General features: G+C 41.1%; 1 protein-coding gene across 1 annotated transcript; it reads left to right on the forward strand.

Annotated features, from left to right (window-relative positions):
• Window positions 1-758: 758 nt before the first annotated feature.
• Window positions 759-18,428, forward strand: galnt4 (polypeptide N-acetylgalactosaminyltransferase 4). The gene is made up of 11 exons (XM_085396434.1): window positions 759-892; window positions 3,719-4,171; window positions 6,004-6,173; window positions 7,461-7,650; window positions 7,796-7,981; window positions 9,403-9,520; window positions 12,639-12,815; window positions 14,234-14,365; window positions 15,284-15,394; window positions 16,589-16,741; window positions 16,824-18,428. Exons 2-11 carry the CDS (start codon window positions 3,786-3,788, stop codon window positions 16,953-16,955), a joined length of 1,755 nt encoding a protein of 584 aa, XP_085252560.1. The 5' UTR covers window positions 759-892; window positions 3,719-3,785; the 3' UTR covers window positions 16,956-18,428.
• The last annotated feature ends 338 nt before the right edge of the window (window positions 18,429-18,766 follow it).

Consider the following 18,766-nt stretch of genomic DNA (forward strand, 5'->3'; position numbering starts at 1 on the left):
GTTTTTAGAAAGCAGCGACACATGAGCCAAACATTTTGGGCTCTTATAAAGTCATGGTAAAATGACGAAGTGCTTCAGATCATTGTTTTCAAGTGCAGGTCGAGTGTTTATCTCGAAAGGTATCGGAGTTTTTGCACAAATTAAAGTTTAGACAAACTCACGTCAGATTGTTTTCACATTGTACAGAGTCAGGATATAACGTTTATAGTCATCACTCCAAAGTTACATACAAAGACAGTCACATACAAAGTTTAAAGTTATTAAAAACCTGTGGGGGTTTCAGTTGTAGACAGAGCCAAATGAATAGCTAACAGGCTAGCATGAAGTACTTCGTCAATTTAACTGGAGACGTTGCTAACAACACCGGAAGTACCAACTACAACCCCACCCCACCCCCCGCGATTTTGTATGAGGAAGTTAATATGACGAAATGTCAAGACGTAAAAATCTATTGTAGACAACACACATAAGTACAAACCATGGGGTACCGTATAGCTTAAACGAACAATTGCGTGTGTTATTCATTGAATAATTTAGGTTATTGAAAAAAATTCACATTGACGTTTATGTAACGTACATTAATGGTTAATGATACCATATATAAACATATACTTCTGTACATATAAAGATGTTTTTTAATGTTTTATTCCTATGTATACTTATTGTTAAACTCCTGTCATTGTTGGACTTTTATTTTGAAAGGTTACGACGGAACCGCTGTAGTTTTTCAGTTTGTCTTGACAGAGGTCAGAAACCCAGTGTGGAGGAAAGGATGTGGGTATGCTGACATCTGCAAGCCAGAGGTTTGAGTGTGAGAAGACCGCAGCCAGGCTGACAGACAACGGCCTCAACTCTCTCGAAGTAACTCCGAGACATGTAACTTGTTGCGAAGGTAAACTCAACACAAGCTAACCTCGTCTTTCTTCACAGAAATGCTCTCCCAGCTACAATGTGTCAAGTTCAAAGTACAGTTTGTCTGTTGACGATGTCGATAAAATCTATTTGCGCTCCTCACTCGTTTAGCAGTAATTAAACTTAAAAAACTTTGGCACCACAACTAATGTGGACTTTCTTTGAAAGTAGGAAGAGGTTGTCATTTAGCCTCTAGTAGCTGCTAATTCAAGTGGAGGCTTTGTAGAAAGTTGAGGTTATTCTTCCCACACAAACATTCACATACACGCGCGCGCGCTGCTGCTGCTGTGCTATGCGTGTGTTTAATGCGACCTTCATCCAGGGGGGTCAGCGGAGGCTTTTGCTCTCTCTGCTGACTGTACGACTAGTTAGGAGCCAAACACTGATTTAGTTTGACAGATCCGGAGACCTGTTGCTGAACTTGCGTGTTACGACTGCAGCTTTCGAGACAGGCGCTCTCTCCACTGCTATTTCTCTTTTCCTCAAAGCTCCCCTTTCTTCATAAATACAAATTAAGATAAAAGTTTGATCATCAGCTAGGCCGTGGGGAGAGAGATGGCAGTGTTAGGGGTTTACTCGAGATTTACTTTTGCTTTCATTTGGAGCACCTATCAGCTTTAATAAAGCGAGGAGGGGAAGCGTTGTTTTAAAGTGTGTTTCAAGTGTGTTTGGGTTTGTTTGTGTGTCAGAGACAACAGTTAAATTAAGCCTGCCATCATCACTCATCCCACCCAGGCTCCTTTCTGTCAGTACCATATACACAGAGTGCAGCTGAGAGCTGCTTGTGTTGCTCCGATGAGTCAGTGATCCCTGTCTTCTTAAAATGAAATAGAGCCAGTCGGTTGGTGGGGAAGAGTTGCTTTGCTTTGTCAAGCATTGTTTGTGTAACCTGTTCAGCTAGTGCCTCTTGGATATTACACCATTTACAGCTATTTGTCGTTTCTGGACTGGTTGACAAGGAAATGAAGCGTGCAATGTATGCAGTACATAGTGTTCATTCCAGGCTGACCGTGGAGAGAAGTCGGGGCTTCATGACATCAGAATTTTAAGTGACTCTAACATAGAGTCTTATTTTATCAGCTATTGACCCATCCTTTCACTGCTCTCTGGGTGGGACATGCAGCAGAAAATGCACCCCAGGAAACCAATGTTATCCCTCGTCTCCCTTCTTTTTGTGTGTTTTTGTTTCATGACCAAAAAGCAGGTCAGGATTAACGTTGCATCTTAGCCCTCTGCCCCCATCCTGCTTGATCCAAGCAGCTGCCCTGGGTAAGGCTATCAGATTCAGAGAGAGTGGAAGGTGTGATGGACTGCTAATAAAAGGGGGTTTTGTTTGCAGGCGTCTCCATTTTGAAACCTCAGGAGTCCAGAGTTCTCTGGCCACAGCCCAGACTGGAGTGAAAAGGCTGCGCTGCTGCCTTGAAGGACTCCCATTGGCAATTGAGTTTCTTTTTTACTCTGCACTGCGGATGCGTGCACTCTTTGATTTTTCTATTTGCTTTTAAAGCGTTTCCTCAAAGGCCATTTTAAGCCAAGCTTTTCTCATAATTTGCATTTTTCTTCTGGTAAAAGTTGGAAATAACCATCATTAGCCTGTTCTGTGAGGAGGGAGAAGCCCTGCTGTGGTGTGTGGGACTGTGTATGTATGTGTGTGTGTGAATCATTATTGCCACTAAGCCTGTCTGACATTAGCTGGCACTACGGCAAATGGCACCCTGCTCTAATATTAATGCAACACAATTATGTGATTACATCCAGATCAGTGTCAACATAGCTAAGTGGTCTGTTTTTACCACAGGCTTCTTCTAGCTTTTGGCAGGCTAAGCCAATGCAAATGTCAAAACTGCTGTCTTTATGTACCGATAAACCCGGGAAAATCCTGTTTTTCAAAAAAGCCAAAAAATAATTTTTTTTTTCCTATTCCAATTGTTTGTTTGTTTTTTTAATGTTTTTTAAGGTTTCTTCCAATCAGCCTTGAATTTGGCCGAGTGGAAGAGAACACAAGTCTTAAAATGAGAAATCCTTCAAAAGACCAGGTTCTTAAAAAATCAAGTCTTTTAAAAGGTTTCCTAGTTAACAATGAATTAAACCCAAATCTAAACAAAAGGCATGCTTAAACCTGGCTGTTTGACCACTGTCTTTAAATATGTGTTTTCTGCTTTGCTGCAAATATGTGTCATATATGTTTAGGGTATTCAAAAATGAAAAGGAAGGAAAATTATAAAAGGTGAAAGTTTAAAAGACTTGATATAACTTTTGGATTTAGGGGGAAAAAATCTGACTGTATATGAGGCACAGATGTGAGAAACATTTCCGGTAAGACTCAGTGCGATTCACTGGGAATAAAACAGCTCAGTTTTAATTAATTTTATCAGGCTGACATATCTCTCGTTGGAGTGCATCACAGACTTAATTTATTCAGCACATTGCCGTGTGAGCCATAATTTAGCCTCTTCCATCTTTGCAATTTGTATTTAATGAGCATCTTAATGTGGCCCTGAGCATGCAAGCATATTTATGATGTCGGCGTTGATTACCACTGGTCTGGTCAATGGGAGCGATGTCCTCAGGGCACTTGTGCATTTAGAGGCAGATACGATCTTTCGTGGATGTAAGTGTTTAGATTAAGAACTTGGGTTCTTACTTGATTAAGCCTTATCTAATGGGAGAGCTTTGTTGAGATGAGTTCCGATAGTCTGCTCCTGTCAGCGGTGTTTCTCAGCCGCCTCCTTTTGTGGTTTGCTTTAAAATGTGACATAAAATGTGTGTGATTATAAACTTTTGTCTATTTCTTTCTTTCCTCCAGAGGCTTGTGTCCTGTAAGGGCACCTTGAAGCTCAGCCTGTCACTGTCCTTCCTTGGTGGTTCCTGTCATGAGGGGGCGTGTTTCTCGAAAGCTGGGCTTGCTGGCCAAGGCTGGTTTCCTCCTGTGGGTGCTGTGGCTTGGCTATCTGCTGTTGGAGCGCTCCTCTTTCCCTTTCTCTTCCTCTGTGGAGGATGAGGTTAAAGACCAAAATCTTAAGGAACGACAGCTGGTCTCAGAGGAGAGTGGGAATGATGAGCAGCTGGCTAGGCCTCTGTACATTAAACCACCACCAGACAACAATGCACCAGGGGAGTGGGGCCGGACCACACACCTCAACCTGAGCCCTGAAGAAAAGAAGCAGGAGCAGGACAGTGTGGAGCACTACGCCATCAATATTTATGTCAGCGACAAGATCTCCCTTCATCGGCACATCCAGGACCACAGGATGAAAGAGTGAGTACAGAAAAAACAAGAATAATCCATTAGTTACTTACTGAGTGACGGCATCTGACAACCAGTCGAAAGAAAACTCACTTAAATTGTTTTGTTTTTTTAATGCTTTCTATTTTCCTTGCTAATACACGAGGCCTTGAATATTGCCTGGAGCATCTTCAGTGCTACAACGGTTACAAATTACTCAGTAGAGATTAAGTTGAACTCTTTACTGGAATCACGTTTTCACTGACAGTTAGAGACAAGCATGAAGGCTCGTGTGATCCAGTGCAGGGCTTGGTGAAGTTGTTGTAAGAGGCTTTTTGGCTGAATTGATTCATTTCATCCTCGGTTGTTGTCAGCAGCTCAAATACACCGTGTGATGTCTTTTATTAGCAGTTTCTCCTTCGGCCCTTTGGCCTTTTGTCTCTTCGCTTACTGCCTCTCATGCTAATGAAACCCAGATGTTGCATCAGCATCAACTTGGCGAGAACCGTCATTCGATTGTGTAAAGGCCGTGTGTTTATTTTAAATGCCCTGGAGTATATTTGTAAAGCATTATAGATTATTTCTAGCATCAAATTTGCAATCACAGCTAAATACAATTGTTCTATTTATGCTCATTGAACACCCCAAGCTAAATGTTATTTAAACTGGAGCTGGAAAAATGAGTCTCCTGGGTCACCTAGGTGTAACTGGAGTAACCCTTGTCACCACTGCGACACACACACACACACAAAGATGCTCTCGCCGGGTGGAGGAAAATGTCTCAGTGGCTGAAAGTAACTCCTTGTAACGATGGGTGACATGGGCCTAGCAGTGGCAGAGGGACATTTGACGAGTGCAGATGTGACACAGGATGCAGCAGTGCTCTGGGTGTTTTCTGTATGAACATATTATATATTTATGCACTTGTTTTGTTGTTATGTCAGCTGATATACTTCCGCTGCTTGTCAGATAACATGCCGTAGGACTAAATTATGGCCACGACTGGCTGTTATTACACTCAGTAAGATCTGAGAACAGTAAATTCTCATTCTTCTTGTCAGACTGCTCCAGATGCGCTAGTCTTTTTGTTTGGCTTTAGGGCTTGTAAATCTGTAAGCAAATGGGTCATGTCCTCCCAGGGTTATTCATTTTGAAGTGGTGTATATGTTTGTTGTAGTTCTGCACCTAGTCCATTACTATTTTCCCGTTTCCTCCAGCAGGTGTTTTTTTTTTTTTTTAGCGGATTAGCTTTAGGCTCTCTTGAGATGAAACTGCAGCACTATAAACACAGTGCTTCTGAGGGGAGGGCGAAGTAGCTCATTTGATTTGTTGTGTCCAACTCACTTCCAGCAATGTCATATTTGTAAATTGGAACTCTGGCTACAAAACTGCTAAAAATCTGTGCCAATTTTGTGCTTTCACAGTCTTGAGCTTACAGAAACATTTTACCCTTTTTGTTTTTCGTGTTTCTCCTGACTTTCTGTGTCATATTTTGCTCTCTCTTTGTCCAGTTTCCAGCTTTTGATTTGGTCCCAATTTTTTCTTTCTTATTTTTTCACCCCCCCCCCCCCCCCCCCCTCCCAGAGCGCTGCTGTGGTATGTTGCTCATTGGTGTAATACGCTCCCTACCCCCATCCATATTTCTGCTTCTCTTTATTGTTTTAATGAGTGCCATCTGGATTAGGACCAGAAGCCTCCTCCTGCCACACTTGTCGCTGAGCCTGCTCTGGCCATATGAAAAATAATTTCATGCCCGTATGAGTTCATTTACAGTGCTGTTGTGTCTCCATGAAAATACAGTAAACTAAAGCTTGTGTCAACTCTGTCTCTCCCTCCACCCACACAAACACACTTGCATGCCTCAGATGCCGAAGTAAGAAGTTTGACTACCGACATTTACCTACCACCTCTGTGATCATAGCCTTCTACAACGAGGCCTGGTCCACCCTGCTGAGGACCATTCACAGCGTGCTGGAAGCCACGCCTGCCGTCCTCTTGAAAGAGATCATCCTCGTCGATGACTTCAGTGACCGAGGTTTGTAAGCGTGTGTAATTTTGTCTCTGTACAAGTAAAATGTTGTCATACGAGCTGTGCAACAAAGATGACTGACAGCTCGGCCTAGTTTAGTAAACCAGTTGAACCAAACCTCATTTGTGTGCCGCTTTGATTTTGGCACAGTGACAAAGTACAAAAGACGATTCAAGAAGGAGCCTGCTATATATAGAAATAAAGATGCTGTCTATAGTGGGATGAATAGTGAATGCCTTTGAATAGAGCAATTAGAAAAAAAACAGTCCTCTGAAACAAGTCCTGACACATTTCCTGTCCTGAAAATATTCCCAGAGCAGATAAATCTGCTCAGGAAGGATAAGAAATTTAAAACTTGGCCAGGTAATTAAATTTAAAAAAAAAAGTTGTGTTTAAAATTGTGATTGTGTGGGTTTTTTCCAGTAAATTTTGTTATTTTGTCATTTTAAGAACAAAGCAATATAAATCTTTAGCCAGCATCTTTATAAGCAAGTCGGGAACTTAAGCAGGAACATTTGGACCTCAGGAACAGCACAACAGTAGCAAAACAGTCTACACTCTGCATCTGCCCCCTGGCTTTTGAGGTGCTTTCAGTCACATCTTGCAGTTTTCATCAGTAAATGGATCGTCTGCTGACTTGTGCTGACTCTAAGAATGATACTACTACACCTCAGAAACTGGATATAGGAGGTGCTTGATGTCTGTCTGTCTTAATGGAATTAGTATTTGGTCACAGCAAGTCTAGTCTGTGCGGATCAGAGACATTACACCATAAAGATGACCTCAGTGAGCACTGAGTTGCGGTGACATCATTTCCTTTCCTCCAGCCACTCTGACCAATTGGAATGTTAGACATGCCACTCCTAAACCAGACAGCCGGCTGCTGGAGGAGTGACAGCTTTCCCCTTTAAAGCTGGCTAAACCGGATCTAGCATATCAAGTTTTAGTGTTGACGTGTGTTTAAAACTGCATGAATCACCTACCTACTACTATTTTTGATACCAGCGTTGCCTCAATAAACATGATAAATGTGCAATAAAACAGAGTGCTGGTATTTCCCAAATCATCAGGGACTAGTATGCAGTTCTGTAGGTAATGACGCATGGTGAGCAGCCAATAAAACACAAATGAAGGAGTAATAAGTTGGTGACAAGATGATTGTTTTGTGTCAAGAGCTGATGAACATTTCACTTCATAATCCATAAATATAGAAGTACTTGTGTGTCTGTCCACTTGTTTTAATACTAAATCATTTGATATCATGATTTCTTTGTGTTTGCATTACAAAAATAGGCTACCTGAAATCCAAGCTAGCCGACTACATCAGTGATCTGCAACGTGTGCGTCTTATCCGCACCAACAAAAGGGAGGGGCTGGTTCGTGCACGTCTCATTGGCGCCACCTATGCCACCGGTGACGTGCTGACATTTCTTGACTGCCACTGTGAGTGTGTTCCTGGCTGGATTGAGCCTCTGTTGGAAAGGTGCCTAAATACATTTTTAACAACCTTATCCGAAAAAGGAAGAAATTGTTTTTAAGCTTTAAGACTCACATTGAATCAACTTTTCTTCCCCCCTTCTTTTCATTTTTTCCTGCCACCCTCCTTTCTGCCTGTTATGGTCTCTTAGGATTTCTGAGAATGCGAGTACCATCGTGTGCCCTGTGATCGACACCATCGACTGGAACACGTTTGAGTTTTACATGCAAACAGATGAGCCAATGATCGGAGGATTTGACTGGAGACTCACCTTTCAGTGGCACTCTGTCCCTGAAATGGAACGCAAGAGGCGCAAGTCTCGCATCGACCCCATCAGGTAACAGTATGGTACTTTCCAAGGCCTACTGTCATGAGAGATCACTTTATCAGCTTGACACATGTCAGTGAAGAGATCCCCCAAAGAAAAAGCATCGTGGCTGTTTTTTTTAAAGGAGGATTTCATTTACTCAAGATTAACATGCAACACTGAATGGCCAGAGTAATATGAAACTAGATAGACCACTGTTAAGTGAGGTAACAGAGACTGTTTTAACTTTAATGAGACCAGTAGTGTTTGTATTCATAGTTATTCCCCAAATGCCCATTTTGAGTCAGGAGAAATCCTCACTGTGTGATTGATCTTTAAAACACTGGGAAATCCATTATGCTTCCTGCTACCTTATCATTTTCTCATAGCCTCAGTTAATCAACTTGTCTATATTCTCGTCCTCCCATCTCTTTGCTGCATTTGGCACCACTGACACAACATTTTAATACAGGTAAAAAAACACTGATATTAAATTAGCCTCACCAGGACAGTTTAGTTTGTATTCATCAGTTTCCAGTTTGTCTTACATGCGCAATTTCCTAAACAGTTGCTAAAACAGTTGAATAAAAGTTAAAAGTCTGCAATTACAAAAATTACAAAAGTCCTGTCATTATCCAGAAACTTATGGACTTAATTATAGCTTTTTTTAACTTCTAAGTTGGACTATTTACACTTGTTAATATCAAGATGTCGCAGCAGTTCTCTTATAAGCTTTCAGATAATCAGAATAAAGCATAAGAAATGATATATCTCCCAAATTATCTTAATGTCATTGGCTTCCTCATTGGTATACTCCTCACACATAAAGCCTTTAATGAACCAAAACCCCACCATATCTTAAGGACAGTGGTACCGTTTTATCCCAGTAGAGCACTCTGCTGCCAGAGGGCAGGTTCACTTGTGGTTCTTAGAGCCTTTGACTATAAACCTCTTTCCTGGGGAACCAGCTCCCTATTTAATTCAGAGACTGGCACTAGCTCCACTTTTAAGGTGTTTTGAACCTTATAGTTTGCTAGGAAACCCTAAACCATCCATATGTCAGTCTCTGCAAGTATGCATGGATTTGGTTGGAACTGATTGGATTCATTGAGTGAAAGGTTACATACCGATGTTCACTTGTATGACACTGTTACAGTTCAGTAACGTTGTATCTTCTGTTCCATAATTTGTTATTTTTCTCCCTGTCATCTTTTTTTCTGTCCCTTTCTGTAATTTTTGTTTCACCCCAACTGCTCAAGGTAAATGGCTGCCCTCCTTAAGCCTGTTTCAGCCAGACATTTCTTCCTGTTGAAGGAAGTTTTTTTTTTTTTTTTTTTTTTCTCCCCACTATCATCAACTACTTGCGCAGAGGGAATCGCTGAGTTTTTCTGTGTAACGGGATTGAACATGGCCATGATAAAAATGATCTTGTTCTTCTTGTATTCTCACAGGTCTCCTACTATGGCCGGGGGATTATTTGCTGTTAGCAAGGCCTACTTTGAGTATCTGGGCACGTATGACATGGGCATGGATGTGTGGGGAGGAGAAAACCTGGAGCTCTCTTTCAGGGTGAGTTAATTTTCCATCACTCAGAATCACAGTGAAGTGTCTGCTTAGCCCCCACAGGGCCACTTAATCGATATTAGACCTGAGTGGTTCTTTTAAAACATTTTGCGAAAGACTCACTAATCTGAGTTGCTTTGTTACCAGATCCAGACAAACCATATCTTTACTCAGCTTTTTTTTACTGCGATAGAGAGCAGAGAGAAAGATCATTAAATTTAGTTGGAAAATGTTTATCGTGTGACCGCTGGTGCGTAGTTGGTGTGAGTCAGTGTCAGATCACAGTCAGTCAGGGTATGTGAAACTGCAGCCTTATATTGGCTGATACCTTGTTGTGATGTTGGTGTCACTTTTCACTTGCTGGCGTCAATCAAGCTGGCACAGATTTTAAGCAGGAGCATGCAAGATTAGGAATGTAAATTGTGTGTGTATGATTTATAGTGTGTATTTGTCTGCATTGTGAAGAAGAATGGGCTGTTCAGCTGAGTGATATGTTATGCATGTGGAAACAAAAATGCCTCTCACCGGGACTTTTTCCCATACATAATTTATGTTTAGTGAATTGGTTTCTAGGTCTCTTTTTTTTGGAGTGTTGAAAAATAGTGGTGCGGCGTAAAATGCTTTCTGAATTAAGATGGAAAGGACTGTCTTGCATTAGCTGTTTGCCTATGGACTTATGATAATGGCTTTGCCTTGTGTAGGAGGCGGTAGAGTGGGTCATTTACTAATCACAAGGTCAGTATTTTGATCTCTGGCACCTCCAACCTGCATGTCAAATTATCTTTAGGTAAGAAACTGAACCCCAATGCGGAGTGCGAGTGTGGGAATTAAAAAAGCACTTAGGTGAATGTGTGGGTAAATGTAAATAAGACTTGTGTAGAAAAGCACTAAATCAATACCAGACCATTTCTTTAAGGATGTTAATCTTTTGTTCGATCAATGGTGAACGATCCAGCCATTAATGTAAGGTAAAAAGATATTGTCTGTGTAGGTTCTAGTATAAATGCAGCTGTATGACTCACAAAAGTATGTGTTGAACCTTTGTGGTAAGATTGATAAAGCAGTTTCTTCATTCAGATAATACCTGTAGTAGATCTTGTTTTGTAATCTTTGCTTAAAAGGAACATCAAGAAAAGGTGGACCGATACACATAAAGTTAAACAGAATCATGTGGCGACCAACAGCTTACAGATACAGCACATGCCCAGTGCACCAACCTTACACCAACTAACAGCAGCAACTGTGCGGCTTACCACCACCTCTGTTTTTTTCCCCATGACCTGTCTCTCTCAAGCTGTTCCTATAATATAAGGACTTAAAAATAATGTTAAGAAGCTGAATCACCATTTTGGTAATATTTGATACAAAACTGTGCACAGTGTTATTGTCAAAACACACCACAATAGACTTGTTTCACAGCAGCCATTGGACAAAATGTAGTAGTCAAACACAGTTGTTACTACTGCAGTCATGACGGTTCTGATCTGTTTCAGTGCTGAGCCCTCATTAAGGCGATTAGTAACAGCTGTCTTTGCCCATGATTTCATGTCAGAATGGCTGCTGGGAAAAAGATCCATTGTGGATGATGCAGTCTAAAAAAGAAAAAACTTACACAGGTGTCAAAGGCCGAGATTGAAGATGGTTGAGGTCCATTAGGTCAAATGTACAGGAAATAGGTGGCCCAAGTGTTAGTAATCCCCCAACCCTCCCCTGTCCCACATGTGAAGGGTCTCCATGTGGTCTATAATCGTTTACCAGCAGTGAGGTGAAGCTGGTAATGTTTTTACTTTGTGAGTTTTTGCAAAATGTTGTTTTGGAAAAATCTTCAGCAGTGGAAACAACCTTCACAGGCACCTTTGATAAATCTTTATATGTCTGCCTGTGGACAGGTATTTCCGTTTCCCATTACTCAAATTTTACATTCTCGACTCCTTTTCCTTGCATCTTAATCCTTCCCACTAAAGATGTGAGGAGGAAAGGACACGAGGATCAAGGAGCTGAGGCAACAGGTGTTTTAACAATATGAGACATCCTTGCCTTGGAGCCTCATTTTAACTCAATGTCAGTTTAATCCAAGATGTGGCAAAGCTGGGTCGTAAATTGTTTTGTTATAGCCCAACCGCTGCTGCATTTTTATGACTGCAGGTGTAACAGTGTTCATGATGTTTTATGTTACCGGCTACTTTTGATTAAATTTGCAATATGGCTCATTTTAATCACACATAAGAAGTGAAGGGCAGACTGTTTGATCATCCGCTGAAAGAAATGTATGAATAAAAAAAGACTGGTTGTTTAAAAGTGTCCTCTTCCTACTATTGTTTACATATTCTACCTGAGTAGCGTGGGGTTTTTTTATACATTGAAGGTAAAAATACTCTAGCAAAGAAAACACTTGTGCATTCTTGATTATAGCTCCTCCAGCAACCCTCCTCTCTTGTCTGTCTTCCTTCCTTCCCTGTAGGAATTGAGGCGTCCTTCAACAAGGCATACTGAGATTAATTTCCAGGTCGCAGGCAGGACGATGAAGGGCAGAGAAGACATAAATTAGGGAAAAGACAAAAGTAACACAAGCATGCAAAGCATGCAGTCGCCTGACATGTGTGTAAGGCTGAGTTCGAAGATAGGTGTGATAACCCATGAATACTGAGAACATGTGTTACCGGTGGGGCACACATCTCACACCCATCTATGGTTTAAGTACTAGATAAAGATACTTGCATGAGAGAGAGAAATACGTTACAAAATAAAAACAATTAGAGGCATCAGGTGAGAGGGACACTTGCTCCGTCGCACTTTACTTTTAGCCCAGTTTACACATTGTTTGTGCTTGGGCTGCTCAGCAGCCATCTTTGTACTTGACCTTAATTTTCCTGACAAACACAATCCTGGAAACGTGATTGTGTTTGTTTTTTTACTCGTGTTGTGAACACGTTAACATATTGAAGAAACTTCACTTGAAATGAGGTAACATTAACATTTGAGATCTGTGGACTCCACTAAAGAGTTTGTTTTAATATTTGTATTTTTTTTTATTTCTTAATTGTTGTTGTGACACAGTTGTTATCTAGAAAGGTGATATATAAATACATTTTACTTTACTTAATTGCATATCTGCCACCCTTAGGTGTGGCAGTGTGGGGGCAGCCTGGAGATTCATCCCTGCTCGCACGTGGGACATGTATTCCCTAAAAAAGCCCCTTACGCGCGGCCCAACTTCCTCCAGAATACTGTCCGAGCTGCAGAGGTCTGGATGGACTCTTACAAAAAGCACTTCTACAACAGGAACCCTCCAGCCAGAAAGGTAAGACACTTTGCGTGTTTCATGCACTGATATGTTGTCACACTATCCAGCACCATGTGTAGACAGTAAATTGAATAGTTATTTTTGGTGTCAGATTTAGATGATTCATCTAACTGCCCCCTGTAGGTGTGGATATAAGATCAGTATCTGACTGAGTGGGTTAGGTGTATTGAGGTACTGAGGCTGTTCACATGTGTGTGTATGGTGTGAGTGCTGTGCCTCTCAGGTTCTGAGTATTGGGCACCATCAAAGATTCATGTATCTCAGTTTCAACTATCTGAAAAAAGTGCATTATTAATGTCAGGGATCTTTGATCAAACAATAAATTACCTGGTCAGGGGAGATTGAACACAGCACAGACCAAGATCATCAGCTCCAAGTCTATTACGTTGCTGTCATAATTTGTCATGCAGCTATAGAGCGATAGACGTGTGACTAGTTTGATTAATGAGTTATATAATTTTCATTGAATACATTTAATCATGTTGATATTCCAACTTTTCTTTACACTTTTCTAAAGAAAGAATAGCTGTTATAAATGTGTTTTTTTTATAAGGAATTATTGTTTTATGTTGTTTTTTTGTTCATTTATTTTAAATATTTTTTTCTTGTTAATTTTGAGATTGGGAGCACAATGCAGTAAGGATCACAAAGAAAAAGTACTCGATAGATCAGAAATCTTATGATTGAATTAGTTTAGTGTGTGTGTGTGTGTGTGTGTGTGTGTGTGTGTTAGGCGGTCTTGTTATAATCCATCCTCAAACATGCCAAAGGAACTCTAGACTCCTAGGGTAGACTTCACGCCTTAGCAAACACAGCTATTTAAAACATGCTGTTGGCAATAATCTGCTAGTTGGCTTCCTGAGATTCTTATTTGAACTCGATTTTTGGAGTTACAGGAGCCGGATTCACCTCTCAAATCCAGGATGTAAATATTTGCTTTAAAAGTCTAACTGTGTCCTTTATGAAAACACCCATCAATTGTGTTGTCAAAAATCTTATGTAAATTGTATGTACAAAAGTAATGGGCCCTGAGAATCGGTTTAACTCACAAGGTTGAGCAGACATGTACTGTAAGGCTAATAAAGCCTAAAAATGCTCCAAATTTGCTTATAAAATAATGCTCTGCTGAGCTCCAAACACCCTCTGGCATTAACATCTACAGAAAAACTGCACAAGGAACTTCATTGCATGGTTTCCAGTAGTTCCTGTAGGTGTAATGTGTTAGTGACCCAGTAGTTTTGTCCATACAGTGTATATTTAAAGAAAAGTGTGCATGCTCTAATGATTAAAATGTAGCTGCAATGTATAAATAAAGCGATACTGTCCATAAATGTACATTCTTAATAAACTCTCCTAAATCTAACCAGCTTTTTCACCCACAGCAGTGACTCATGCATTGTGTGGTTGCTTCACAGGAGAAATATGGGAATATTTCAGAACGGCTACTTTTGAGGGAGAAGCTGAAATGCAACAGCTTTGAGTGGTATCTGAAGAACATCTATCCTGAACTACATGTACCCGAGGACAGGGAGGGCTGGCACGGGGCTGTAAGTGTCTCCTTTTCAGATGCTGTGTCTGAATTCTGTTATTGATCCTGTTAGTGCAAGATTAATTATTTAGTTTTTGGACTGATGGCAGATCTTGTTGTGATTTATAAAAGACAGCAATGCGGCTGTGTCTTCATTCATCATTCAAGTGTGAAACAAAAGTATTCGGGTGAGACGTGATATGAGAAAACTCCGTTGAAAGTGGGAAGGCTTTGAAATCCATTTGACTGGGCTCAAGACCTTTCTAATTCAGACATCTGGTGAAGTCTCCTGTTATAAAATGCTTTACAGAAAAATTGCTCTTGGCTCAGTGTTGGATTTTAAAACAATTACATTTTAGCCACAGCAATGTCTCTGTTTTTTTCTGAAGCGAAAAAGAAAATTCCCTCAAAGATTTCTTCTTTAGTTATAATGTCCAAAAATCCACCACCTGTCCACGTCGACACACATTTCCCAGTGACAGCTGTGAAGTCAAATGCTACAGCGAGGGCATCGTCCAAAGTCTCAAATGTTCTGCTGTCAGAACTGTCTAAAATTTGCATGCACACCCACACTACAGGTACACGGTGACAAAACCTGAAAGAACGGCATTACTCAGACAAAGAAAAATTTACATTTTCTTATGAAACTGGGCGAAAGTAAGTTTTATTTCATATTGATTAATATATGTGTACTGATGTGGAAAATAAGCAAAATGGCAAAGGTTCAATTTGTTTTCGCTTCCTGGTGATATACCGTCATTTAATGATTTAATCAGATGACTGAATCCACCATCTTCAGGGCTGTTGCATCCTACGTGGCCTTAAAGTCTAACCTGCCAGCAAAGAATAAATCCAAGAAAATAAGAGTCCTCACAGGAATCGATATACAGTGCCGCATTTCACTTGTTATTAATATTTACTGCTCTCTTCCTGCCAGGTGCGTAGCTCAGGAATACATTCAGAGTGCCTTGACTACAACGCTCCAGAGCACAGTCCCACAGGTTCCCAGATTTCTCTTTTCGGCTGCCACGGCCAAGGAGGCAACCAGGTACGTCAGGCATTTCAGTGTTTATTCTTTCTTGACACAATCCCACAGCTTCTCGTGGCCCCCGTGGGAGATATATCTTGAAATGTCAAGACTTTCTGCTAACCCCTAAAACAAGCTGCCACAGTTGATTCACACCAGAAAATTACTCTCTGCTGGTGTGTCCAACATGACTTGAATGTAATGAATGGAAAACTGAATGTGGTATTGCATCCACACATAGCTGGAAAAAAAGGTGCACATGAATCACAGGCGCTTTTTTTTTTTTTTCTTTTTCTTTTTTTCCAATTCCAGTAACGGCTGGTTTAGAAGGCACCAGATTATTTATCTGCGAGGATGTATATTTAATGTTGGAGTCAGACAATAGGCAGAACTTCTTTCTGTGGATCTTCAACCTGGCTGTTATCTCTGATTACCCCATTGATGCACCGCATCAGGTGTCCTCAGTCACAAAAAGCGCCATGTGTGACTGAAAATCAATGTTTGAATGGCTTCTCGGTGAAACAAAAACCTGAGGGCCCTTCACCACCTCCCTCCTGCCCCTTTCCCTGGCCCACATAAGAACCACGTTCCATTTAAAAGATACATGAGCCTCATGGGCAGAATGAATGGCACAGCCTGGATAAATAAGTTTGAAGCCAGAGACAGTGGACCCCGAGTAAGTCTTTTATTAGAAACGACCATAACGGGGCCCCAGTGCAACTGAAAGATGTATGAGATGTGAAGAAAAGGATGGGGAAGTATAAAGATTGATTACCTGACCCTCCGCTTAACGGGTAGCACAGGGAGCATTGCATCTTTTGTCCCACTGGACCAGGTTGTTGAAATGACACCAGAGGGGAAGAGTCGGGTTTGTGCTCATGTCTGCTTGATTGAAAGGGCCAAGGCCCCGTCTTTGCTCATGAGATCCCTCGACACACTCGCCGACGCATCATATAGTGCATTTATAGCCGTGGCGCAACAGCAGAGTAAAACATCCTGTAATCCTAGTGGGTAAGAAAAAAAATACCAAACTGCACTAATTGGCTTTCTAAACAAAAGACAGATGTAGCTGAAGAAAGAAGAAGGAAAAGTTTTAATCTCTTAGTCTCTGCTTCTTTTCAGAGAAATGTGTGAATACAAGCTTGTGTCAAAGAAATACATTTTAACTGTAAATGGAGAAAAAATGGCCAAATAACTGTCTCTTTCTCTCTCCAGTACTTTGAATACACATCTCAAAAGGAGATCCGTTTCAACTCTGTGACAGAGCTGTGTGCCGAAGTACTGGAAGGACAGACCTCCATCGGAATGAGGCACTGCCCTCGTGATGAGGAAGTCAGACCTCCCAGTCTCATCTGGGAGTTCAAAGAGGTAAGGGATTCATGAATGTGTGTGCCACAGGTTCACATTTTCCTGTAAACTGACTCCACGCTTTCAACTTCCAACCTTTCAGGACAGGACCATCTATCATCCACACTCAGACATGTGCGTGACAGCCTACCGCACAACGACGGGCCGCACGGATGCCCAGATGAGGCGCTGCGTCCCAGGGGACAAAACCCAGCAGTGGAAGTTTGAGTGGTAGTGGGAGGAAGCTAGATAGTAGCAGGGAACCTTAAGTGGCCTTCCGTGACCACAGTGCAAATACTGTAGCGGAGGTATGACCCCCGCTGCTCCCATTTCTGTTACTTTTCAAGTCTGCACTGAATGGAAATGGGGGGAAAAAAAGAAAAAAAAGAGGTGTTGGAGAAAGTCACTTTAAGCCAATGACTCACCCAGTCCAGTGCTTTTAAACCTTTGTGAATACCTACAGAGGTGAGGTCTTTTTTTAAAGAACACCAGCTGAATTTAAGACTTTTTTTGTTGTTGTTGTTTTCATCCAAGTGCCTCTACAGCCAGAGTGGAGTACACAGCACACCTGAAGTGTCATTGCCGTCTCGGGGTTTTGCAACAACTTGAAAGCAGCGAGATGTGTAGCACACGAAGCAGTGCCTTCAAAGAGATTAAAGCCAGTTTCTTGATCGGAAACATGATCGGAAAATCACCATGCACTATAGAATAATGCCTTAAAGTGCAATTAATATTGATTATTTTTATTATGTCCTCATATTTGTTTTTAAAAAAATTGTGAAAAAACAGGCTGCTGGAAAACGATGGATTAGGAATGTAAGGTCGGCAGCATTTTGCCCCAAACCCGCTGCTTCCTAACGTGCTCCATCATGTGAGAGGAAGGAGCTGTGGTCATACTAGACTGCCTCTCAATTCTAGCTTTTGTCTATGGAGCTAGTTTCGTGGTAGAATACCTTCTGAATGAGATTGGAAGTATTTATTAAAGTGTATTTTGCCTCAGATGGTTTATCAAGTTGACACGGATGTTGTGATCTATTCTCCCCTGTTGTGTTAAATTAAGAATACCCTCTAAACCCATCTGTCACTTTGCTTTTGAGAACCTGTCATCCCTCACAAACCCGTGCGTGCCGAAATGAAATGTGCCAGTGCCAGCGTATTTATTTAGAGCTTTTTCAATTCTATAAAACTACAAACAACACTCACTAGAGCCTGTTTTTTGTTTAGTCACAAGAATCCTTAAAGGGAGCAGCTCTGTGCCAGTTCTCTTAAGAGTCTTGTGTGTAAGCTGTACTTGAAACTACATCAAAAACACTCCTGTTAGGCTTTCTTTTCTTCTTTTTTTCCACTCAAGACCACATTAGTGTTTCTACTGGGATCAAAGGACCAAGAGATTCAGTGAAACTGTTGGTAAAATGACTGGTGAATAGCATTTTTTTTGCTATTCATTCCCACTGAATTACATTTGGTCTCAATGGCAATTTGAATTTATGAATATGTGATATTCAAACTAGTTGATAAATTGTGAGATGACTCCTTTTGTGTGTTAGCTTTGTAAATAATGCTTGGTTAAAGGGACCAGTAAAAACTACTGATGAGGCAAAAGGGAAGTTGATTACTTGATATGAAGAAGAGGTTGGACTGTTGGGGATGGGGAAGGATTTTTCTAAATAAAATGACTGCTGGGATGATTGAAAGAATAAAAGACTAACCACAAACACACATGCCTTTTGTTTTACTCGCCTGCACAAACAGCGCATTGCACAGTTAAACTGTCAGGAATGAGGAAGAAGTTTTTTCGTTATATGAAATGCCAGGTGTAGCAAAAGGAGAAAAGTGTGAGCTGCTGCAGCTATACTAGGTGTGAATGTGTACTTTTTATTTTTGTTGTTGTTGTCATGGTATAAGCGACAACATGCATTTCACATTTGAACAACCAAAGACTGAAAAGCTGCTATTGCAATCTGCTGCCTGCAATCCACACAGCTCACCCCTGCACTCACGGACTGCAGCATTCATAATAATTTGGCACCACCTACTGGTAGCAAA

The sequence above is a fragment of the Rhamphochromis longiceps genome, linkage group LG22 (assembly GCF_057381845.1).
Source record: "Rhamphochromis longiceps isolate RC_006_pf linkage group LG22, R_longiceps_female_GT1.1, whole genome shotgun sequence".
NCBI classification, from domain to species: Eukaryota; Metazoa; Chordata; class Actinopteri; order Cichliformes; family Cichlidae; genus Rhamphochromis; species Rhamphochromis longiceps.